Source organism: Stenella coeruleoalba (genome assembly GCF_951394435.1).
Source record: "Stenella coeruleoalba genome assembly, chromosome: 3".
NCBI lineage: Eukaryota > Metazoa > Chordata > Mammalia > Artiodactyla > Delphinidae > Stenella > Stenella coeruleoalba.
This window is the reverse complement of record NC_137148.1, coordinates 157,188,377-157,213,411: the sequence shown is the minus strand read 5'-3', so window position 1 is coordinate 157,213,411 and position 25,035 is coordinate 157,188,377. Positions and strand designations below refer to the sequence as shown.

The window sequence follows — 25,035 nt, the reverse complement described above, 5'->3', positions numbered from 1 at the left end:
TGTGGTGAGAGCCATAAAGCTGTCTTTATGGGGGGGGGTTGAGTAGGTGGTCAGTGACCCATTATTTAGTCAGTCATGCCTGTAATGAAGTCTCCATAACAACCCAAAAGGGTGGGGTTTGGAGAGCTTCTGGGTTGGTGAACACATAGAGATTTGGGGACAGCAGCATGCTCTGGAAGGGCCTGGAAGCTCCATTCCTTCCTACATACCTTACCCTAAGCATCTTCCATCTGCCTGTTCCTGAGCTATATCCCTCTATAATAAACTGGTAATCTAGTCACTGTTTTTTGAGGTCTAAGAGTCACTCTAGCAAATTAATTGAACCCAAGGAAGGGGTTGTTGGAACCTCCAGTCTACAGCCTGTTAATCAGAAGCACAGGTGACAACCTGGACTTGTGATTGGCATCTGAAGGCAGGGGGCCGTCTTATAGGACGGAGGCCTTAACTTGTGGGATCTGATGCTATCTCTGGGTAGGTAGTGTCAGAACTGAGTTAAATTTTATGACACTGCCAACTAAAAATTGGCACTTGCCTTCTGCTTCTACAAGGATTAGGTCACTAGCCACTGCAGTCGCTGACCTTCAACGCACCAGAAAGTTCAGGGTGGAGATCAGGAATGAGGCACTCTTGTGCTCTGGGAAAAACTGGCAGAACAGGCCTTCAGAGAGTTAGATATCTTCAGGAGAAGATTTTATGAACCCATAAATTCTTGCATCTTCTATCTAAGAAAGCACCAAAATCATTAATGGTGACATCTGCTCCTGGTGACCAGCAGCAAGCCTCCGCCACGATGTGTGCTTGACCGCACGCACCCGCTTTCACTAAAACCACATATAATACTGACCTCCGCTTACCTCTTTGGAGCAGCTCCTCAGAGCTATAGTCCTCATTTTGCCCCAAATAAAACTTAACTAACATCTCTCACATTATGCAATTTTTTTCAGCCCACAACATCCAGCTGGTGTCAGAGAATTGCTTGTTGGACAGGTAGGGGATAATACCCCAAACTGGGATTGGAATCAGAATCTTTATGGCCTCATTTAATTCTTGATTCCCTGCTCTGTGTGTGTGTGGTGTGTGTGTGTGTGTATGTGTGTGTGTCTTTATTCTCCTGCCATGTCTTTTGCTATCATTTCTCTTTGAAGCTTCCTGAGTCATTGTGTTTTGATGTTCTCTCATTGACAGCATCCACTTGGATATTAGATTCTTTTAAGAGTTTCACATTCACATGTATTGTGAGGACTCCTACATTTCATCTTATCACTCCCATTTCCTTTGTGTGTTTTCGTTCTTTCTGTCTCCTTTGTTTTCTAACTTTTGCAATGTGACCATATATAAATGTAAACATTTTCTAATTATGCAAAACTCTATCATTCTACTGTTATCTGTTCAAAGTCACCATTAATTAATGAAATACCCTATTCTTCTCCAGTTGTCAATGTCAGGAGTGAAGCTCTAGACACGTCCACTAACCAAGAGGGTGAATTAGTGTTCCTACTTCCCTGTTATGTTTGTACCATACGCACAGCTGCCATCTAAAGCTACTTCCACTACTAGATGTTTCCCACGCCACGGCCTCTCTTAATCAGAGTTTTTAATATTTTCTGTGTGTTATGATGTTTTGACATCTTAAAAATCTTGCTAGTCAAGAAGAGCTAGCCAGTTCTTAGGGACAGCAATGGAAGCACACCTTTCATACACAAACCAACTGATTCCTCCCTTTATCAAACTCTCACACACTAAGCCAATATGTCTCTGCCCTAAATCATCCCAGGGTCAGATACCAGGAATCTAGAGACCACTCCTGCCAGAATTATTCAAACTGGCCAATCCCAAGCTGTTTACTCTGCTTGCCTTGCCTTTCCCATGGAAACCCCAATAAAAGCTTTGGCCCAGACTTTCTCCTGCTCCCTCTGCCTCGCAGCTGAATCTGGTGCTTCTCCATGTGGCCCTGCACAGCATGCCATACCCTTCCCTCAGGAGATGTAAGTAATCAGTTCTTCTTTCAATGGCACTGACTTCTCTGTGTCATCATTTGGTCACCTCCATCAATTAGAACCCCTCAGGTACAGGGGAGACACTGCTGTCCTTAAGTATTTGGCTGAGTGTTTGGAGTGTGAGCAGACTGTATGGCCTGCCCTCCCTGCTGGCTGCAGTCCTACTGAAATCACGTGGTTGGAGAGAATCCCTGAGCTTGCCTCCAGCTACTCCACACCCCACCTCCCTGCTCTTCCAGCCTCACCCGTCTCCGCCAGGGGCCCTGTGGCATTCTGCCAGGCTCTTTGCCAGGGACATCCTGAGGATGCTCGTTTCTCAGGAAGGTGAGATGACAATCAGCCTCTCGGACACCTACAATCAGTTTCATCTACACAGAGGCTTCCAGGTATTTCTAGGGGACGGGCCAGTTCTGCACTCATGTTACTATTTTATGCCGAGTGTGCCCCACAGTTGTCTCTTGTAACAGCCTAAGATCGAAGCCAAAGACAATAAAGTAACAGAAAACACAGCAGGGCATTTCTACAAAGAGCCAAACCAACGAGAGCCATGGTGGGCCACCCTGATCGAGGGTAAGCTGTCCAGTGCCCAGAGGAGTGCAAGGACATGGCAGTGCTTCACAAGGGGTCCCCCAGGGACCATGTGCATCAAGATCACCTGGTAAAACTGGTAAAACTCATGCTCTGGGCCACAGCCTCAACCTACGTAAGCAGAATCTCTGAGGTGGAGCCCCAAGCTCCTCAGGTGGTTCCTCAGACTCGAGTCTGAGAACGCTTGTCATGGAGCGGGGCAGCAGGGAGCAGGGGGTGGGAACCAACATTTGCTGAGAGCCTGCCCTGATCTAGATGCTGTTTGCAACACTTTGCAAGCTCAACCTCAGTGAATCCTCCCAAAGCCCCAAAAAGCGGAGGCCGTGAGCTGCGGCTGCCCCTGCTCCTGTGGCACCGCACTGGCCTCGTGGCACTCACCCTGCAGTCCCCGCGCACGCAGAGGCTGAAGGCGTCCTTGTAAGAACAGCGCGTCCCATCATGCACCATGCGCTTCATGGACACCACCTCCCCAGTCTCCTTGGACTCACAGTAGAGGTGGCATCTCTCTTTGGCTGGAAGGGAAGCAGTGGGGTGTTGGTGAGGAGGGCCAGCTGCACCGCTCACTTTGCTTGCAGTTTCCTTCCCAAGTTTGCTAAAGGGAAGCACCCTGCAAGGAGAAACTCTCACCCAGGAGGGTCTTCTTATGATTCACCCAGCCCCCTACATGCCTGCCCTGGGCCAGGAGAGAAAGCGAAAGGGGGCAGATAACTGCAACCCCCTTCGTGACCCTGTTGTGTGGGACTTAGGAAGAGCTTTTCCCAACTGAGCCAGGCTGTTGTTGGTGCAGCCAGGTCTCAGATTCCCGAGGCCCTGCCCAGAGACCCCCATATCGAGGGGAAGGGAAAATGGCTGTTTGCCAGGTCTCTACCTGGAGACCCTTTTCAGTCAACCTCTGAAACCCCAAATGAGATGCCCCCTGATTCAGTCTCGGGTCTCTGGCACCTTCCCTTCTCAGCATTTACCTCCGTGGTCACTATGACACCACGTCATTATTTGATTTTTCGCCAGACCAAAGCCTCGCTCTGAGAGGGGGATCTGTCTGCTCCGGCACCGCCTCTTTGAATGCACACGTGGGGCTTGCAACAGGTGCTCAGCCGGTGTGACACGCATGGGGTGATGGAGACAGCAGAGCATGCCCCAGTCCCCACTCCCCTCCTCTGCCCAATGCCTGGAAGGAACAGAAACTGTGTTTCTCCATCATTTAGTGGGAGGGGGACCCAAATGAAATATAAACACTCTCATGCTCGAAACTACCAGACTTTTCAGTTCTAGGAGCCAACAAATGCCTTTTGATGCTTAAACCAGTTCAAGTCACTTGAAACTGAGAGCTCCCACTGAAAGATGAGAGGTCAGAAGTAACCCGATCCCTTGGCAGGCTCCGCCCCTGCCCTCCGCCTCACGGCTGAGCCAGGGTAAAGGTGCAACGCTAGCCTTGCCCACTGGGTGGCGAGCACAGGAGCCTGGGGCCAGCTGGGCCCCGCCCTCTTCGCTGCCTCCTTGGCCAGGTGCAGTTGTCTGGCTCTTCTGGGATTGTAGTCCTGCCGTGAGCCCCAAGCCGGCAGCCACCCTGCCCAGGGTGGACTCTGCTGGCATGCCCATGCAGAATCAGTGGTCCAGTGAGCCCTGGCCTGTACACTGAACGCTCACTCCCCTTAGGGCTCACCATCCCGGTGCTCGTGGGGCAGCCAGTGGTGCTGGGCGTCACCATGCTCGAAGTATAGGTCCCATTGCCGGCACTGCTCCTCACGGAAGTCAGCCAGGGCGTCAGGGCAGTCCTGGGAGTTGCAGAGCTGGAAATCGTAGGCAAGGCCTGAGCAGGTGCGGCCCCCATTGGCTGGGCTGGAGGAGAAAGCAGAAAGGCCTTGCAGCTCGGTGCCAGGAAGAGGCCAGCACACGGGGTGCCACTTGTGGGATCTGGGGGGAATCCATGATCCTTGGGGGTCAGGGGGCAGCTCTGCTGAGTGAAGGGACGCGGCCTTGCCCTGTCCCAGCCGCAGGACCTGGGCTATCCCCCAGCCTCCAGGGCCTTGGATCATCACTGTAGAAGGCACTGGTAATCCTCTCTCGGGGGCCCCATGGGAAGGGAGCATCTACTCAGCCCCTGTGCACCCCCCACCCCCATCCCAGCTCCTGTAGCTGTGGCGGTGAACCAACAGCGAGCTGTAACAGGGTGTTTAGGTTCTGCTGTGCCTCCGGCCATAAGCCCCAGGGTGGTGGAGCTGCGTGAGCTCCCCTACATCTGGGCCTGGGCCTGGGCCTCACACACGCTGGGAACTCAGAGCAATTCTGAAGTAGTGGAATCTTGTTACAAGTGTTCTTAACAAGTGTCAGATACACAGTGGACACTCCATCTCCAGCTTTCCTCCACCTCAAGAAAACTTGGGCCGTGTTTCTGTAATTTCCTTACTTTGTTGAGAACACCAGCAGTCCACAAAGCACTAACCCCGCAGGAAAGGCACCAGCTGGTGGCCAACAGGTGCCCATGGCAGGCAGGGTGATGGGGTGTGGCAGGCCAGCACCCTGGGAGGAGCTGGGGAGCTTCAGCCAAGCAGAACCCAAGGCCCCCCCCGAGACTTGGGCAAAAGTCATGTTCTGCTGTGATGATGGATGTATAGCATATAGCGCTGTAGAGTGAATGATGGAAGGGGCTGGCTTCCATGAGGCTCCTTGCACAGTGCCATGTTCTCAGGGGAAGTCGGTGGAAATAACAATCTGAGAAATTTGTGGAGAAAGAACCAAGAAGCCTCAGTGTTTGATGGGGACCATGAAAGAAAGGGTGATTTTGAGATTTACACCAGGGCCACTGATGGGACCACAGACCAACGACAATACCAACCAGAGCATCACCAGGAGGGGGTGCAGCCCTGGGTGTAGGTTGGGGAGCCCAGGGGCATCGTGCAGCAGGAAAAAGCAGGAAGGGGTCGGGCTGTCGCTGGAGCCCCGGCCAGCCCAGACAGGAGCCATACAGATTCAAATGGAAATCCATGATAATTCCAAGAGAATGTGAGTTGGAGAATTCAGGGGAGGCCAGGGAGGAAGAGAAATTGAAGAGCTTGAGCTCATGCTGTAGACTGTTTGCAGTTCTGCAATCAAAAGAGTGGCGAGGCAAAGAACACAGAGGGAACTCAATCCAGTGAGCGGGGGCCCAGCTGGGAACCTCAGGAGTCTTCACACTGGCCACAGTGTCCCAGGAAAAGCTACTGAGCCAGGGAGCAGCAACTAAAGATGGGGCAGCATAAGGCCCAGCTGTCATCTTCAGGAGGACACGTGAAAGGGGAGGCCCACGGGGCTCACTGGCATTGCTGTGGGGCCTGTGGGTTCTGAAATGCTCTGGGCGCTGCAGCTGTGCGTATTCCCCACAGATGCAATTGAGGCTGGCATAAATGAACCGTGCTCAGAGCTCTGTGTGGCGCATCTGTGTTGTCTGATGGTCACTGATGTGCACGGAATGCTGGCACTGACCAGGGGTTAGCTACTCTCCAGGCCCAACGGTGTTTGTGAACAGATGGAATGGCAGGCAGTTCTGGCCGTTTTGCTCACGTCACTGCTGCCCCTGTCCCTTGCTGCCACCAAGAAGGCTGAACCAGCCAGAGGGGTAAGAAAATCCCTAGAGTGCGCAGGTGGGGAGGGACAGAACATAGAGCACCCAGAACCTGCATGATCTCCCCCAGGGCCAGACCTGGGGGTGAGTCCCCTGGACCCCAAGAGCCCAGCATCAGACACCACGAGGAGTCAGGGCCTGGTGGGGGGAGAGAGGGGTTGTCAGGCCAGATCTGCTCTTCTGACTGCGCACCCTGGACCAGAACCTGGAAGTCCTCACCCAGCACACTGTAGCCTCTGAGCTTCTAACTTCTTGTCTTGTCAATCTCATCTTGAGGCAAGTGTAATAGCCCTAGGGGAGCTCTGAGGATAGCACAGGGGATGGGGCCTGCCTGGGAGGCAGGATGGGGAGCATGGATGGAGATGGGAATCCAGCGGGCCTTCAGGCAGCCTCTCCAGGCTGTTTCTCCCCTGGGCAGCTGGGAATGGGTGGCATGTCACTGACCCTGCCTCTTGCCTGATTGCAAACAGCTGCTCTCCTGCTCAGGCTCCCGGCATCCTGGGGCCCGAGAGAGCCCTCCTCTTTAACCCCATTGCCCCATCTCTGTTCCGCCTCCTATTCTTTTGTGTGTGTGTGTGTGTGTGTGTGTGTGTGTGTGTGGTACGCGGGCCTCTCACTGTTGTGGCCTCTCCCGTCGCGGAGCACAGGCTCCGGACACGCAGGCTCAGCGGCCATGGCTCATGGGCCCAGCCGCTCCGAGGCATGTGGGATCCTCCCAGACTGAGGCACGAACCCGCTTCCCCTGCATCGGCAGGCGGACTCTCAACCACTGCGCCACCAGGGAAGCCCTCACCTCCTATTCCTGATGCCCTCAACCAAGAAGAGCAGAGGAGGTCGGTGTCTAGAGTAGGATGCAGGCCAAGTGGGAGGAATGGCCCTAGGCCACCAGGTCAGAAGACCAGGTTTCCAAGTCTCCAGAGCTGGCTCTGGCCCCAGCAGGCTATGTGGCATGAGCCCTCCACTCTCTAAGTCTCAGTCCCTCCCAGGAAGATGAGAAGGGGCCAGAGCTGCCTGCCCTCACATCGTCTCCAGAACTGACATCCGCAGGGGTCTTGCAGGATAGGGTTGGCTAGCAAGGGCCCTTGGGGACTGCAGCTGCCACCGAGGAAGGCTGGGAAACATCAGGGCCAACTCACTGTGGGTTGTCGCACTGCCGGGTCCTGAACTTCACACCTGTGCCGCAGGTACGTGAGCAGGAGCCGAAGGGACTCCAGGCGCCCCAGTTGCCATCTCGCTTGAGGATGTCAGGTGTCAGCCAGATGCAGTGTCCTTTAAAGCAGTGCTGAAAGACAGAAGGTCACATGCCCCCCACCCTTCAGCTGCAGTGCCCGTGATGACTGCCTGGCCCTCGAGGCACAGGGAGAACAGGCCCTACTCACCCCTAGAAGCTCAGAACTTCGCTGGGAGGCATGGTAAGGTGTTGGCCCACCCAGCTTCCCCTGACCACCACCCTGGTCTCCCACCATCCTCAGTGCCTCGTTCAGCCTACTCTGTCCCCGCAGCCAAAGCCCACCCCACACCGTGTCTGCAGGATGAAACCCCCGGCCTGGTGTGCCCACACAGCACCATTCATAAAGATGTAAGCGGCACATCAAGCCAGTGACTCTAGAGACATGTAAGGTCTACTGTTTAAGTAAAAATAAGCAATTTAAAAGAAATACGGAAACGAAGGATAGGTGATATGTTGACATGGTAAAAATTCATGAATATAGTAAGTAGAACATTGGAGTAGAGGAAACTCAGGTCTACAACTTGAATCTATCACTAGTCCAGAGAGGAAGCTTATACAATTTAGGGCCCATTTGAATAAGATTGCAAAATTAAAAATACTAAGTTTGGTATAAAATGGAATATTGATTTAGAATTAGAAAATATAAAACAAAAAATTTAAAAACTGACAAATACCACAAACCACCAAAAACAGAGAACAATGATTTTTTTCAAATTGATTGATGGACACAACATTTCCTGCAGTTCTAACTGTATACTCTTTCATGCCCTCTTCATATGACAATAATTTTGTAGGATTGTATTCCATAGGGAGAATAGAAAGATAATGCAGTCATTCCTCAGCAAGCTTTTTCTGTAAGGGCCAGATAGTAACTGTTTTAGTCTTTGCAGGCTACATGCTCACTATTTCAACTATTCAACTCTGCCATTAGAGCATGAAAGTGGCTACAGACAACATATAAATGAATGGATATGGCTGCATTCCAGTAAAACTTTGTTTACAAAAGCAGGCAGCAAATGGAAACTTCTAGAATGGAGCTGTAAGAAACTTGGTGAACCTTCTCCTCAGTAAAACAACTATTTAACTGGTGAAAATTATTTTCTAAACAAACCATTTAAATTATCTGGACAACAATTACTGACTGTATAGCATGGGGAACTATATTCAATATTTTTTAATAACCTATAATGGAAAAGAATCTGAAAAAGAATATATATAACTGAATCATTTTGCTGTAAACCTGAAACTAACACAATATTGTAAATCAACTATACTTCAATTAAAAAAAATAAAGTATCTGGAAATTGTCCTAAGGTCAATACAACAAATGGAGAGAATTTACTAAATTTTGGTAAGAATAGTAAAAGTCTATACATATGAGCCACAACCCTCTCCCATTCCTTCCCCATCTCAGTGTGATGGAGGCTTTACTGCCTAAAAGACAGAGGTCTTCGTCTCCTCAGCTCCCAGTCTAGGGCTATAGTTTCACCCTGGGAAAGGCAGGCCACTGGCATCTCCCATACCTCCCAACACTGTGTTGCAGAAAATCTGCTCCAGTCAGGGAACTCCCTTTGCCCACCCAGTCCTCACTCCCAGACTGGAGGCTCTACTCCAGGTATGGCAAACCAAGAATACAGTACTCTAGTAGCCCCTTCTCTGGCTTCCTTGTAGGGCAGAGGTTCCATGCTGAAAGGGAAAAGCCAAGAAGACTAGAAGCTACTATCTCTATTCAGTGACCTATTCGTAGACCAGGAGTGTCACTCTGTAAGTGGACCACCCTGCTCCTAGCTCCAGCGCAGTGGTGCAGTAGTCTTCCCAGAGGGAGAGGCAGAACTGAGAGCTCCATAGCTCACCCTAAGAGGACTAACTTTATTTGGAACAGAGCATGAGGAAGTTCATGCCTAAGGGCATTGTCAAAAACAATAGAAATCTTGGTAGTGAGCAACTAAGAGGAGGCCAGTAGCTCCACAATACTAGTAAGCAACAAGTGAAATGGTAAACCAACTAGAAGTGTAACCAGGGAAAAGACAGCTAAGAGCCCTCCTGGAGTCTGAGCAAGCCTCAAATATTGGTAACACCCTGCCTCTGTGAAGGGTCCAGAATCTGATTAGGTCAGGCTGTAGACAAGTTGTACCCCAGGGCAACTGTATCAAAAACTATACAGCATCAGCTAGCAGCTAGTGAAAGCTAATTGGGTGTGATAACAATAGAGGCAGAACAGCCAGAAGTTTAGCTGGAAGATCAAAGAAAGAGACAAAGAGAACCTGGCTAATCCCACTGTTCTGGGGGTGGAGGTAGGAAGCTGTGTGGCCCGGGTGACTATGCATATGCCCAAGGCTGTGATCTCTGAGGGGCAATATCAACAGCTGCATACTGCAGGGCAAATAAAATTTATTGAAACAGTGCATCCAAGTCACTAAAGAAATAAACAGGTAAACAAGCAAACAACAGCACAACAAGGTCTAGGGGAATCACTATCCAGAGTTTCTTCAATGTATCATCTAAAATGTCCAGTTTCAACAAAAATTTCTGAGACGTGAAAAGAAACAGGAAAGTGAAATCTATACACAGGAAAGTAAGCAGGCAACAGAAGCTGCCTTTGAGGAGTCCCAAATGTTAGAATTAGCAGACAAAAATTTCAAAATAGCTGTTATAAATATGTTCAAAGAACAAAAGGAAACCATGTCTAAAGAACAATGCCTCACCAAATGGCATCAGGAAAGAGACAGAAACTAAAAAAACACAAACAAAAAGAAAAAGAAATTATGTAGTTTAAAAGTAAAAAAACAAATGAAAAATTCACTAGAGGGCTCAGTAGTAGATTTGAGCTGACAAAAGACTCCATGAACTTGAATATAGATCAATAGAAATTATGCAATCTGAAGAGAAGAGGGGGAAAAAAATAAAGAAAAATGAACAGAGCCTCTGAGAAACATGGAAGACCATAAGTTCACTGAAATGTGCACAGTAAAAGTGCCAGAAGGAGAGGACACAGAGAAAGGAGTAGAAAATATTCAAAGAAATAATGTTTGAAAACTTCCAAAATTTGATTAAAAACATTAACATGCACATCCAAGAAATTTAACCAAGTAAGTTAAATGCAAAGAAATCCACACCCAGACACAATATAGTCAAATATAGAAAGACAAAGGTAAAATGTCAAAAGAAGCAAAAGGACTCACTGGAAGCCCAATAAGATTAACAGCTGACTTTAATCAGAAATAATGGAGGCCAGAGGTAGTGGTGTCAACCAAGAATCATATCCAACAAAACTACCTCTCAACAATGAAAGTGAAATAAAAATATTCCCAGATAAACAAAAACTGGGAGAATTCATCGCTAGCAGACCTGCCATATAAGAAATACTAAATTAGGAGTTTGGGATTAACATACACACACTATATATATATATATATATATATATATATATATATATATATAAAATAGATAACCAACAAGGACCTACTGTATAGCACAGGGAACTCTACTCAATATTCTATGATAAACTATATGGGAAAAGAAACTGAGAAAGAATGAATATATATATATGTATAACTGAATCACTATGCTATACACCTGAAACTAACACAACACTGTAAATCAACTATACTCCAATAAAATTGTAAAAAAAGAAATACTAAAGGGAGCTATTTAGGCTGAAAGCAAGTGACACCAGAGAATAATTCAAATCCACATGAAAAGACAGAGTTCTGGAAATGGACAAATTTCTAGAAAAACACAGACTACCAAAACTGATTTAATAAGATCTAAAAATTGGAATAGACCTATAACAAGAGATTGAATTAGTGATTTAAAACTTCTCACAAAAAATAGCCAAAGCCAGATGACTTCACTGATAAATTCTACCAAACACTTAAAAAAATTAATACCAATCCTTCAAAAATTCTTTCAAAAAACGGAAGAGAAGATTTTCCCAATTCATTCTATGAGGCTAATATTACCCCAATACAAAAATCAAAGATGTCAAAAGACAAAAACTACAGAACAATATCTCATGAAAATAGACTTAAAAATTCTTCAACAAAATTCTAGCAAATCAAATCCATAGTAAAAGATTATACGCCATTACCAAGTGAAATTTATCCTAGGAATTCAAGGTTTAACATCTGAAAATCAATCAATGTAATAAACCATATCATCAGAATAAAGGAAAAACTGTATGATTACGTCAAGACTCAAAAGATAAAACTGGCAAAATCCAACATCCTTTCCTGAAAAAAGCACTCAAAAGACAGGACTAGAAGTTCCTCAAGCTGATAAAGGACATCAGTGAAATACCCCAGCTAACATCATGCTTAATGGTAAAAGAATGAATGCTTTCCCCCTAATCAGAAGCAAGACAAGGGTGTCTGATCACACCACTTCTAGTCAACATTGTACTGAACGTTCTAGCCAGGACAATTAGGCAAGAAAAAGAAGTAAAGCGCATCCAGATTGGAAAGGAAGAAGTAAAACTATCTCTATTTGCAGATGAATTGACCTTCTACATAGCAAGTCCTATGGAAACCACTAAAAAACTATTAAAGTTAATTTTAAAAGTTCAGTGAGATTGCAGGATTCAAGGTCAATATACAAAAATCTATTGTATTTCTATAAACTAGCAATGAATGAACTGAAAATGAAATTAAGAAAACAATTCTATCAGGGACATAGAGAACAGACTGGTGGTTGCCAAGGGGGAGGGGGGTGGGAGAGGGTTGGATTGGGAGTTTGGGATTAGCAGATGCAAACTGGTATATATAGAATGGATAAACAAGGTCCTACTGTATAGCACAGGGAGCTATATTCAATATCCTGTGATAAACCATAATGGAAAAGAATATGAAAAAGAATATATATATATATATTTGTATAACTGAGTCACTTTGCTGTACAGCAGTAACATAACATTGTAATTCAACTAAGAAATTAGAAGTATTTTGAGTTAAAAAAAGAAAACAATTCTATTTACAATAGCATCAAAAAAAAAGAAAAAGAAAAAAACCTTAGGAATAAATTGAAGAAAAAAATGCAAAACTAGTACACTGAAAACTACAAAACATTGTCAAAAGAAACTGAAGATCTAAGTAAATGGAAAGACATCCCATGTTCATGGATCAGAGTTTAATATGGCAGCACAGTCATACCTCAGAGATACTGCTGGTTCGGTTCCAGACCACCACAATTAAGCAAATATCAAAATAAGGAGAGTCACATGAATTTTTTTGGTTTCCCAGTGCATGTTAAAGTTATGTTTACACTATACTGTAGTCTATTAAGTGTGTCATTATGTCTTAAAAAACAATGTACATATATATATATATATATATTTTTTTGTGGTACGCGGGCCTCTCACTGTTGTGGCCTCTCCCGTTGCGGAGCACAGGCTCCGGATGCGCAGGCTCAGCGGCCATGGCTCATGGGCCCAGCCGCTCCGCGGCATGTGGGATCTTCCCGGACCGGGGCACGAACCTGTGTCCCCTGCATCGGCAGGCGGACTCTCAACCACTGCGCCACCAGGGAAGCCCAACAATGTACATATCTTAATTTAAAATATTTTATCGCTAAAAAATGTACATATCTTAATTTAAAATATTTAATCTCTAAAAAATGGTAACCATCAACTGATAATGCAGGGCTGCCACAAACTTTCAATTTGTAAAAAAAAAAAAGTAATGTCTGCAAAGCACAATAAAGCAAAGTCCAATAAAACGAGGGTTGCCTGTACTCCCCATATTGATCTGTAGATTCAGTGCAACACTTACGCTGGAATTTTGCAGAAATTGAGAAACAGCTCCTAAAATTCATATCAAATGTCAAAGGATCAGAAATAGCTAAAACAATCTTTAGAAACAACAAAGTGGAAGGACTCAGACTTCTGTATTTCAAAGCTTACCACAAAACTACAATAATCAAGACAGTGTGGCCCTGCCATAAGGACAGACAAAATTATTCATGGAACAGAATGCAGAGTCCCTAAAAGAACCTTTACATATGATCAACTGATTTTTAACAAAGGTACCAAGTGATTCAATGGAAAAAGAATAGCTTCTTCAACAAATGGTGCTGAGACAACTGGATATTCACATGCAAAAGAATAACGCTGGACTCCTTCCTTACACCTTACACAAATATTAACTGAAAATGGATCATAGATCCAAATGCAAGAGCAGGAATACATCTTCTTGACCTAATGGCAATGGTTTCTTAGTTACAACACCAAAACACGAGTGACAAAAGAAAGAATATCTAAATTGGACTTCACCAAAGTTAAAAGCTTTTGTACATCAAATGATACAATCATGAAAGTGAAAAGACAACCCACATAATGGGAGAAAATATTTGCAAACCATATATCTGAGCAGTCTGATAAGGGATTTGTACCCAGAATGTATAAAGAATGATTATAACTTGATAATAAAAAGATACCTCAATTAAAAAATAAGCAAAGGATAATGAATAGACATTTATCCAAAAAAGATATATACAAGTTGCCATTAAGTCCATGTAAAGGTGCTCAAAACCACAATGAGATAACACTTCACATCCACTGGGATGGTTATAATAAAAACACAGGTAATAAGGTTTGGTGAGGACGTGGAGAAATTGTTAGTAGGAATGTAAAAAGGTACAGCTGCTTTGGGAACGAGTTTGGCAGTTTCTCAAAATGTTAAAAATAGTGTTACTATAAGAGCCAACAATTCCACTCCTAGACACATATTCAAGAAAAATGATACATCCACGCAATAACTTGAACACAAATGTTGATAGCAGCATTTCTTATAATAGCTGAAAAGAGGTAGCAGCTCAAATGTCCATCAACTAATAAATGGATAAATAAAAAACAGTATATGTATACTATGAATTATTATAGAGCAACGAAAAGGAATAAAGTACTGACACATAATACAACCTGGATGAACCATGAAAACATTATGCTAACTGAACGAAGCCAGTCACAGAAGGATGCACATTGTACAATTCCATTTGTATGAAATGTTCAGAAGAGGCAAATCTAAGGAGACAGAAAGTAGATTAGTGATTGCCGAGGATTAAGGGGGAGGGGGGATGAATCGGAGTGACTGCTAATGGTTACGGGGCTTCTCTTTGGAGTGACAAAAATGTTCCAAAATTTGATTGTTGTGATGGCTGTACAACTCTGTGAATATACTGAAAACCATTGAACTATACATTTTAAATGGGTGAATTTATATGTGAGTCACATTCTTGATGAAACTGTTAGGGGAAAATAAAACAGGTGGCAGGTGGGGTTGGTATGTGTGCTCTAGAAGGTTGAGCAAAATATTTTTTAATTTTCAGTAATTTAGAGAAGTTATTGGTGATGTTATGTGAACATGTAGATGATCAAATTTGCTATCTAGTGTGCTTCTGGATATGGATTTCAGGGTATTTCAGGTTTTCTTGGTCAGAGCTTGATTTAAAATGCTTTTTGGATTAGCAACTCAGTAACTGTTGCTGTCAACATTCTTATTGTAGGGGCAATATTCTGAGCTTTACATTGCCTTTGATGTTGTCAACATTTCATGTCAAAATCAGAAAGAAATTTAAATGCTTTTCCAATGTGTTCATCTGATTCCCTCCTCTTCATTAACTGCATTGTTAAATGCTTCAAGAGCCTGTTACTTATTTCGCTTTGATATTTATCTCTTCCTCCTAATGAATGCTTTAGTTTGATCTGAAAACTTATTTCGTTATAATTAAATTTTTGAAGTCAGATTTATTGTTACTGATTTCTTTACTCACTTTAAACTTCTATTTATTTTCTACTGATTTTTATCTGAATTTTCTTTAATAAATATATTTGAAAATGGTAAAAGAAGGTATCTTTATACATATATCTAAATCAGAAGTCTGTCGTTTCTCCCTTACTTTATTGAAGCATTCTGAAACAACTTTCAAAATTGCAGTTAAACTAGTAACAGCTTTATCAACATTTTGAATAAACATTTTGCATCCCATCTGCATTCAGGTTTCTCTCCTGGACTTTGAAAATTATTTTTAGTGCTCCTTGTGTTTTGTAATGTGTATGTTTGGAGGTCTGGACAGTTTTTAAATAAACGAACCATCTTATTAAACTTAGCATTTCCAAAGAAGTATCCAAGGTGGATCTGTGTTAGTGTCCCATCTACAAGACAAACCCTAAAAGAAAACAAACTATTGCAAAGATAGAAGTAATCACAACCTCTAGTATATGTGAGGCCCCTTTTCTCCAATCAATTGAGGAGACTGTGCTAAACACAGCACATATTCTGCAACAACCCTGGGTGAGTTGGCACAGAGGCAGTAAGAGTATTTCTAGAAGCTATTCTTACACCTGTATAGAAACAACAACCTAACCGTACACATAAGGTACTAAAAACCATGTAAATAAACCAATAAATATACCCCAAATCCAATTTATCCTTAGCCAAAGCCACAAAACACCCACGGCCCCTCTAATGTCAACAGGAGAAATGTATCAGAGGGGAAGGAGGAGTGATCCTAATTGATTATGGTCAGTGAAAAGATATGACCATGTGAACACATTGTGAGACCTGTCCCAGGGCCCTGGAAGGGGCTTATGCAAGTATGGGGCCCTGAAGCTCATACATCGTCAGCTTCATGGTAAACCCATCTCTGCTCCCTTCTCAAAACCTTCTGGGGTTCCCCACTGCTGCAGGATTTAGACTAGCCCTGTGGCCTGGCTCCTACACACCAACCCTGCTCCATCTCCCACTGCCACACCAGGCACGGGAGCACTGACTGCTCTCTGAACAGACCACGCTGCCTTTGGGAGCTCCTCTGCGAAAGAAGCCCTAGCTCCATTTCCTTCCCCACCCCTGCAGTAATGCAGGGATCCCCCTGCAGAACAGAGACGCTCACTCCCCCAGCTGTGGAGAGCTGCTTGTTACTCATGGCTGACAGTTGAATCCCTTTATAGGAGATGCCCTCAGCCAAAGACAGCTGCCTAGCCCGGAGTCATGCCCTTTTCCTGGGGACAGCCACGGCCAGAGGTCAAGGTGGGGGACAACTCTGAAAGGCCAGCCCGGAGCGCCGGGCAGGGTAGGCTGAACCTATGTTGACCACACCACTGTTCAATGACTCTCTCTCTCTGCAGGTGTTGATACTGAGCATGCTCCGCAGGAAACACCTTGCCATCAGATCTCTGTCTCAGAGCCCATTTCCAGGGCAGCCAAGCTCCCGTCTCCATGCCCACGTTGCTCCCATGTATCCCTCCTGGTTCTCGGCTCTTGTCTCCCTAGATCTGTGCACCTCTCTGCTTGGGAGCCCACCTTGCCTCTTCTTCCTTACACAGGCCTCTCACTCCTCCCAACCAGGCCTGCCTTTGCACCAGTCTGAGCCCACAGGAGGCTCTGCAGAGGCTGCCATTCCCTGGATTCTCCTTCCCGGGCTCTGGGCAAGTGATCAAGAGCTCCACCACCACCAGATTGGGCACCCGGGCATATGGCCAACAAGCACAGTCATGAGCTACCTGGGGTCCGGCAGGCCTGGCTCCAGGTCACCAGTGATGCTGTTCACATCCTTCCCGGGCCACAGTTACCTCATCTCTCACCTCAGAGCTCCCCTCACTCAACCAGGGAAGGGAAAGACCCACAGAAATTCTTGTTAGTGTCCCCCTCAGCTGGTGGAGCAAGGGGAGGGCTGGAAGGAAAGGAGGAGGGCCCAGGCAGGGGAATGCTGTGGACTGAATATTTGTGTGCCCCAAAATTCACATGTTGAAGCCTAAACCCAAAGTGATGGTATTAGAATGTGGCGCCTTTGGGAGGTGATTAGGGTGGAGTCCTCATGAATGAGATTAGTGCCTTTAAAAGAAGACAAGAGAGAGATGATTTCCCTCTCCAAATTGTGAGGACAGGGAGAGAAGATGGCAGTCTGCAACCCTCACCAGAATCCGACCACGCCGACACCCTGATCTCGGATTTCCAGCCTCCAGAACTGTAAGGAATAAGTGTCTGTTGTTTAAGCCACCCTAGTCTCTGGCGTTTTGTTATAGCAGCCCCCATCGACTAAGACAAAGAGGATGGGAAGGGTCCTGGCACCTCTGAAGGTTGTGACGGGGTCCAGCCTCTAAATCACTGGTGGGCATGGGAACCAAGGGCCGGGGGGATGGCGGAGGCCACATAGTGGTCCCCCTTTCCCCACTGAACAAATTGGTCCCCAGTTTGTAAATGGGGAGCTGGGCATGGGACAACTCAGGACACTCCACAGGCCTATGGTGTGATGGATCACCTCCTCCGCAGACTTGGGTCCAACCAAACGCACAGAGGCAACACACATGCACTGTAGAAAATATGAAAACAAGGCAAAGCAGAAAGACAGGAAAATCACCCTTAATTCCACCATGCAGAAGCTGTCCCTCTAATATTTGGTTTATTTACTCCTGGATGATGATGACCATTTAAAAGAGTGCAATTATCCCAAATGAACAATTTTATACTCTGATGCCTCAGTGTTATTATAAAAGAAACATGTTTAATATTATTAAAATGTTTTATAAACGTATGTTTAAATGCCTACAAATATTTCATCCAATAGAGAAGTTTAAACATTTAAAAGCACAAAGTCACATGTCATGAGTGAATTCAGAGCCCACACGTACCCATGGACAATCCTGACCAGGGCTGCCTCTGGTACCAGGATAAGTACCACGGAGAGCGCTGGTGCACCTAAGCAGGGCTGGGAACACTGCCAGGTTGGTCTGAAAGCCTGAAAGGCAGACTGTTCTTTTCAGGAAGTGCACATTTAGCATTTCTGAACCACTGTGATCCTGGGTTTCCGTTCTCCACCCGCCAGCATGTCCCAAGCTGGTACCATGTGCCAGGAGCCTGGGATGTGAGGATAACTGAGTTGGACACTTAGGTGACTCACCCGAGGGGTAAAGGATGGCTCAAGGTCACACAATGAGGAGGGAGGACCCAGGGCTTAAACTCCCATGCCCAGCCCATGCGCTGTCCCTGTTGCTAGGCCTGCCTGCCAGTTCTCGACTATGCAGCAAAACATGGGGCATCACAGGGCCTCTGCACTCTGGATAAGCACCGTGGCACATGTTTCTGAAACAGTCCTTCTGAATTCATGAAAACTTAGGGTGGGCGTTGCTTCCCCAAGACACTGCCGGTGAATGTGAGACACGTGAAGGACTCTTCCCTGACAAGACACACTGACGCAGGAGCCATCCTGACCCAGCTGGATCTGCACCCCGCCCATGACCCTGACCCTGGCTCAGGCAAGGAGGGCAAGGTGAGCCCACAAGCCTGGCCTGCAGGGTAGAGGCACCTGGGCGGACCCTCTGTGCTTGGCCTGACCCTGCCTCCAGGGTATCCAGGGCATACACTGTGTGGCCACAGGGTGCACCTGTCTGAGAGCAGATCTGAGCCATGTCCCCAGCACCCTGGACAGGGCAGGTGATGAAGCAGGCTCAGGAACAGCCATCATCAGTTCAATCAGTCCTTCCCTCTCTCCCACCATCACCCAGTCTCCTGCGGAACCGTGTGTGTTAATCGGGTCTTTTGTTTTCTGGATTCTGATGCTTCAACTTCCGGGCCTTGCTGACCCTGGGGGCACCGTCCCTCCCAGGGTTAGCCAGTTCCTAGAAATAGTAAACAACTCATCCACAAGTGCAATTTTCAAGTGCAAACCAATCAATCCAGAGCGCACAGAGCCACCTCCTTCATCAGGGCTCCTAAATTCCAGGCCACCATCCTCCATCCTAATCACTCCAGGGCCAGTCAGGTACCAGACAACTAGGGGCAGCCCCTATGGCCCAGAGCGCACTGAAATTATTCACAGCAGCCAAACCTAAGCCTGCTTACCTTGCCTTGCCATTCCTTTCTGCAGAAACTGAAGTTCCTGCCGCCCTCTGCTCTCCAACTGATCCTGATGCTTCCCTGTGTGCCCGACAGCCCCCCCCGCCCCCCCGCCACGGTGTGGTGTGGCCCCTCCCTTTGGGATTTGTGAGGAACACACTATCTTGTCAATGGCAATTGTCTTGATCTGTTGGCCCTACTGTACCTCAACTTTTCTACTGACACATTATATTTTAAAACATCATGCTCCTCTCATCCACCCTCCCCAGCCGTCCTCATCATGCTCCCGCCCAATGAGGTCCCCCCGCCTGAAGCACTGGTCCCACGTCTCTCCACCCTTTGAGATTTGGCTGGGGCCGCTGACCAGAAAGCCTCTCTGAGCTCCCGACAGGCCCCTCCCCAACCCGTTCCTCACCACCATGTCATGGCTGCCTCGTCACGTTCGTGGCCAACCCCCACAGACAGCGAGGTCTGATGGAGGCAGAGGGAGCCTGACACATGGATGGATGGATGGATATGAAGCTGAGGTGACTAATCAGCCTAATTCTCAGGTCCGCTGCCCACATCTATGTCCAAGAGCAACGAGCTCACCTCTCCCCTCTCAGCCAAACACGCCTGCCCACAACTCCTGATTCCATGAGAAAGCCGTGTGCCCACTGGCCCTCATCCCTCTCCACTTGATCTCACCAACACATGCACTCTGCACCCTTCACACCCCATTGTGGGAACCCAGGCAGACAATGAAAAAGCCATCCAACTGAGGGGCAGGCAGTGGAGTTGGCTCGCCTGTAGTTTTGTTCCTTCTCCCCAGGTCATCTCTGCGGATGGAATACAGATACATTGTTCCGTCTCTGGGAAATGGTGGGTGTAGGAAACTGTGAGTAAGCAGGGATATAATCCAGTGCTGGAGGCCAAGAGGGGAGAATGCGCTTGGGATGACCCACTGTGGACATGAGGACCCCAGGCAGAGCCTGAGTGCTGTGTGACCCCCTGCCAGGGGTCTTGCAATGGGAGCAGAGAGGGACGGAAAGGGACAGCTGAGCTTGGCAAAGCCCTGGTCCCCGAGATGACCTGCTATTTCTCCAACCTGCCTAGACTTTCCCCCTGCTCCCTTCTGCCTCTCCTCTCTCCTGGGCCCTGTGGCTGTTCTTGCAGGAAAGGGAGAGACAAAGGATGATTGCTTTCCAAATATAAGATTACATTGCAATAAGAAACTCATAGAGGCAGAGGATTCTGATAGGCCCCCCGGGAGGTGCCCTTCCCGTCCTCCTCTCTCCCCCTTCCCATCCTCCTCTCTCCCTTTGCCCCTCCAGCCCCACTCCACACACACACCAGGAATCCCTCACCTAGGTCAGCTTTCTACCTATGCTCCTTGTGCACGAGGGCAGGCTGAGCTAAGCCCCATCTCCACCCCCTCAATCAGCACAAGACTGTTTTTTAATACATAAAATGATGGGGTTTTTACTGGGCTAAATGAACTAAGGGTCCTACCACCAAAAAGAGTGAAAGGTCGTCACTGAGTCAGTGTTTTCTGTGAGAAAGGGTACTTTGGCCACATCTACCCACCTTCCTCACCAGACCCCATGCCCACCCCCAACCCCGCCCAGGAGAAGTGGGCCAATCAGCTGGCGGTCAGGCACTCTTTGGCCCACATTTTGTAGTGGTCAGTGGTCCTGTGGGTGAAGACCAGCCACACACACCCCTGGGCGAGCACACTGTGCAGGGTCTGCTCCCACTCCTTCTCTCCACCCAGGGCTGGACTTGGAGGGGCAGACCGGGGAAGGAGGCCATGCTGAGCTAGTCTCATTCATCAGTTTAGCACTTACTGGGCTCCCCACTGGGGTTATAGCAAATGTTTGGGGGCCCCGTTCCCTCCCTCGAGCTCCTGTGGGGAGCAGGGCTACGAGGTCAGTTCTGGCATTACTAAGTCCCTGGAGTATTTCTAACAACATTTCATTTCCAACTTCTGACAGTTCATTAAGTCTAGGGGCACAGCTAAATCACCCGGGGCATCTCTTAAAAATACCGTTTCCCATGTCTTCTAAGAAACATACACATGAATGTTCATTAGCAGCACTATTCACAAACACCAAGAGGTGGAAAAAACCCAAATGTCCATCAAACGATAAACAAATGTGGTCTATCCATACAGTGGAATGTTATTTGGCCCCAAAAAGGAATGAAGCACTGATATCTGCTCCAACACAGATGAACCTTGAAGTTATTATGCTAAGTGAAAAAGGCCAGACACAAAAGGCACATATTGTATCATTCCACTTACATGAAATTCCAAAATAAGCAAACCCATAGACAGAGAAAGCAGATTAGTGGTTGCCAGGAGCTGGAGAGAGGAGAGAAATGGGGAGCCACTGCTTAATGAAGTCTCTCTTTGGCGTGATGAAAAGTTTTGGAAACTAGATAGTGGTGATGGTTGCACAACATTGTGAAGGTACTAAAAGCCACTGAAAGTGGTTAAAGTGATGAATTTTAAGTTATGTGAACTTTACCATAATTTTACAAATAAAGAACCAAACAAAACAATTCTCAGTCCTCATCCCCAATCAAAATCTTCAGGGTGGACCTGGAAATCCATAACTTTAAGGAGCTCTACCAGGGCTTCTAAAATAAAGCAGAATTTAAGACCTGCGGTGTAGGAACCTCAGGCTCAGGGGGTTTGGGTGCCTTTCTAGGCCTGACTCTGGGGGACATGTGCTGGAGTCCTCTCCTGGGCCTCACTGGGTGCTGCTGTGTCTGCGTGTCTTCCCTGGGCTGAATCCTCCTGGATTAGGCTTAGGCTCACCTGCATAAGCCAGCCCCCTAGCAAGTGCTTGGCGGAGGAGTGGGAGTGCGATTTCATCTGAACCAATGAGAATCAGGCCCGAGTCTGGACTGGAAGGAGAAGCCCTTTGTTCTGCTGCTTTGGAAGTAGGAGGTGGGAAGGTGGGAAGAGGGCCTGGGGCAGCAGGCAGGCGCTGGTGGGTGGCCATCCAGCTACCTCCAGGGACAAGTCTGCCCACCAGGGACCAAACACCAAGGCGCCAGAGGATAGAAAGGCCAAGCCTGATGTTGGGCCTGAGGATCCCGTGGTCACCAGAATGTTGGCCAATATTGGCCTCAAGAGGAGGTGACCCAGTCACCCATAGTGTGCAGGGGGAGATGGAAGGCTGCTGGAACCCTGAAACTGGTCCTCAGAGGAGGGGATTCCTGCAGTGGGGCTTGAAGCACATTGAGGAACTCTGAGACACCAGGTTCCCTCCCGTAGAAGAAAGAGTGCACGGGGCAGAAGCTGTGGAGGGTGGGGTTGTTAGAAATGAGGAAGGGGTCCCCTGAGAAGACCCCTGGCCCCACTCCGAGGGCCCTGCAGGGCCTGTCCCTGGAGATCTGTGCATGTCACAGTGCCTGCCCTCTGCCCCAACTCACCTTGCCAGGTGCACACATGGTCCCATCCAGGGGAGGCCCCTTCTTCGTCTTGCAAAAGTAAGGGTTGTCAGGGTGGCTGCACCACAGCTGCTTGCAAGGGTCAAAGGTCCGGAACTAGAAGAGAGCACCAGCAGCTAGCCAGGCCACCTCCCGCTTCAGGGACCCTCCAGGGGTGCCGCCCTGTCGCCCAGGGTCCTCTTGCACTGCTGCAGAGCCAGAAATGACTTGTCCACCCATGACAGGCCTGTGTGGTGCCCTGAGCTCTGTGTGATTCTGGGGCTGTGAGGACCTCGAGCAGACAGTACGATGCTTCACATCTTTGCAGGCTGCTTGGCCTCCCCGGCCTCCAGACCTTGGTGGCTGCACCTCTCACGGAGCCTGGACAGAAAGCTGGGCACAAGTGTGCTTGGCATGAAGGCTTGGTGGCCTTCCTCTGGCCCAGGCAGGAGGGGCGGTCATTGCAGGGTCCCATGAGCACCCGCTGTTCACCTGCTGAACACTCCACTGCCTCAATCCCTCCTAAAGCCATGTCTGGGCCAGCCAGGAGGGCACTGGGTGCAGACTGGGGAAAGACCAGTGGGTATGGAGGGAGAGGCTGCTGTTTTGGAGGGCTGCTCCACTCTGTGCCAGGGAGCCACCCAACACCAGCCGCCTCCCAGGAAGCCAGGCCGATCTGGGGCAGACTCCCCCCGCCCAACCCTTGGAGGTGTCGTGGGCTCCGACACTCACCGCGGTACACATCATGTAGCCAAGGCCGAAGTCAAAGCGGCACTGTTCGTTCATGGAGTAGTGCAGCCCTGGGAGCTGGGGCAGCGCTGGCCAGTCGTGGGTGAAGGGGTCATCCCGCAGGCAGTCATAGGAGCTGGGAGGGGACACATGGGTGCCACAAGCTGCCTTCAACAGGACTGGCCATCCAGCCCAGGAGGCAACTGAGGCCCCTCATGGAGCCTTGGGGGTGGGCCTGCCTGCACACCCCAGCCCTAGGCTGTGCTGCCTCAGTTTCCCTGCTGCACCTGTTTTCTTTGGCATAAGCTACCCAGGACCAGGCGTCCATTAAAGGTGCAGCTGTCATAACCACTTTCCATCCAAAACCTAGCCCCCAACAATGGGATACCCCCGTCCCGTACTGCTGTCCCCCTCTCCCCTTCCCTGCACCTCAGGCTGGAGGCGCTGAGACCGGCACTTCGGGTTCGTCTTTGGGAGATACAGGTGGTACTCACTGCAGGTAGCGGCTCAGCTCCTGCTGGCTGCAGCGGGACCAGTGGAAGCGATGGAAGGCTGCCTGCACCAGGGGCGCCATGATGCTGCCCAACCGCACCTCATCACCGCAGCGGTTGCCCTGCCCATCATGCTCCATGCCCAGCCTGTGCGGGAAGACAAGGCAGCCTCACTGGACCCTCACCTGGCCGCACTCACCTGTCAGCTCCACCCCACCCTAATGCTCAGAGGGCACCCCTAACCTCCCCGAGCTGCCCCCCCACCTTAGTTGGCTTGGTCTGCCCTGAGCAAGGTGGTACCCATTTGCTACCAGCTAACTTTAAAGTCAGGGGCACTCTGAGGTGACAGCATCCAGCAGCAGCCCCCTCAGGTATCCTGTCCCCAAGGCAGAGCACTGTTACATGAGAATGCGGTGGAGGCAGAGGCAGCCACAGCCCTCTCTACACACCCAGCGGCATGCACACCCAGGAGGAGTAACTTCCCCAACTCCAGCTCTGTGCTCCTGGGGAAGGCTCCCTCAGAGCCTCAGTTACACATCTGTAAAATGGGGTAAGAAGAACCCCACCCTGCCCAGGTGCTTGAATGGCATGATGGGTGGAAAGCCCCTAGCTCCTGCCTGGGGCCTTCAGCAGAAAGTGGCCTCCAGCTCGTCCTGTGCAGCACGGAGACAGGACATCACATCCCAAGGGCTTTTCATACAGGGCCTGTCCCTCTCAGGGCACAGAGGAGAAGCGGGGCCCTTTGAACCCCGACCTTCCTCAGACAACAAGGATGGTGAGTCCACTTACACGTGGCCAGTCTCATGGGCCACCACGAACGCTGAGGAGAAGCCGTCCTCGTGGTTCAGGGTGCAGCTGCGGACGGGGTGGCACATCCCAGTGACAGGAGCATAGCCTGGAAGGGGACAAAGGGTGGCTCCAGGTCCCAGGCTCGGAGTCCTGCCCAAATCTGGGGGCCCTGACCCCAACACCCCCAGAGCGAATGAGCAGAGCCAACTGCCCCCGTGGCTGGCACGGCTCAGGAGACGACCTGTCCCCTCCCCCAGGGCAGCGGGCCTCGGCCCTGCCCGTCTGTGGCCACACCGCAGCAAGCTCAGTTTCCCGAGCCCAGGTCTCACCTGCTAAGGCTTTCTGCCACCTCCTTCCCGCTATTCCC

At 48.7% G+C, this 25,035-nt stretch overlaps 1 protein-coding gene across 1 annotated transcript in view; it reads right to left on the bottom strand.

Annotated features, from left to right (window-relative positions):
• Positions 1 to 25,035, bottom strand: part of ADAMTS2 (ADAM metallopeptidase with thrombospondin type 1 motif 2) — a 247,436-nt gene that overhangs the window by 21,112 nt on the left and 201,289 nt on the right. The window contains exons 7-13 of the mRNA XM_079916090.1: positions 24,669 to 24,774; positions 23,883 to 24,026; positions 23,392 to 23,524; positions 22,663 to 22,776; positions 7,323 to 7,468; positions 4,249 to 4,424; positions 2,964 to 3,097 (exon numbers count right to left, since the gene is read on the bottom strand). Coding sequence (XP_079772216.1) covers positions 2,964 to 3,097; positions 4,249 to 4,424; positions 7,323 to 7,468; positions 22,663 to 22,776; positions 23,392 to 23,524; positions 23,883 to 24,026; positions 24,669 to 24,774 — 953 coding nt within the window. The remainder of the gene's footprint in view (positions 1 to 2,963; positions 3,098 to 4,248; positions 4,425 to 7,322; positions 7,469 to 22,662; positions 22,777 to 23,391; positions 23,525 to 23,882; positions 24,027 to 24,668; positions 24,775 to 25,035) is intronic.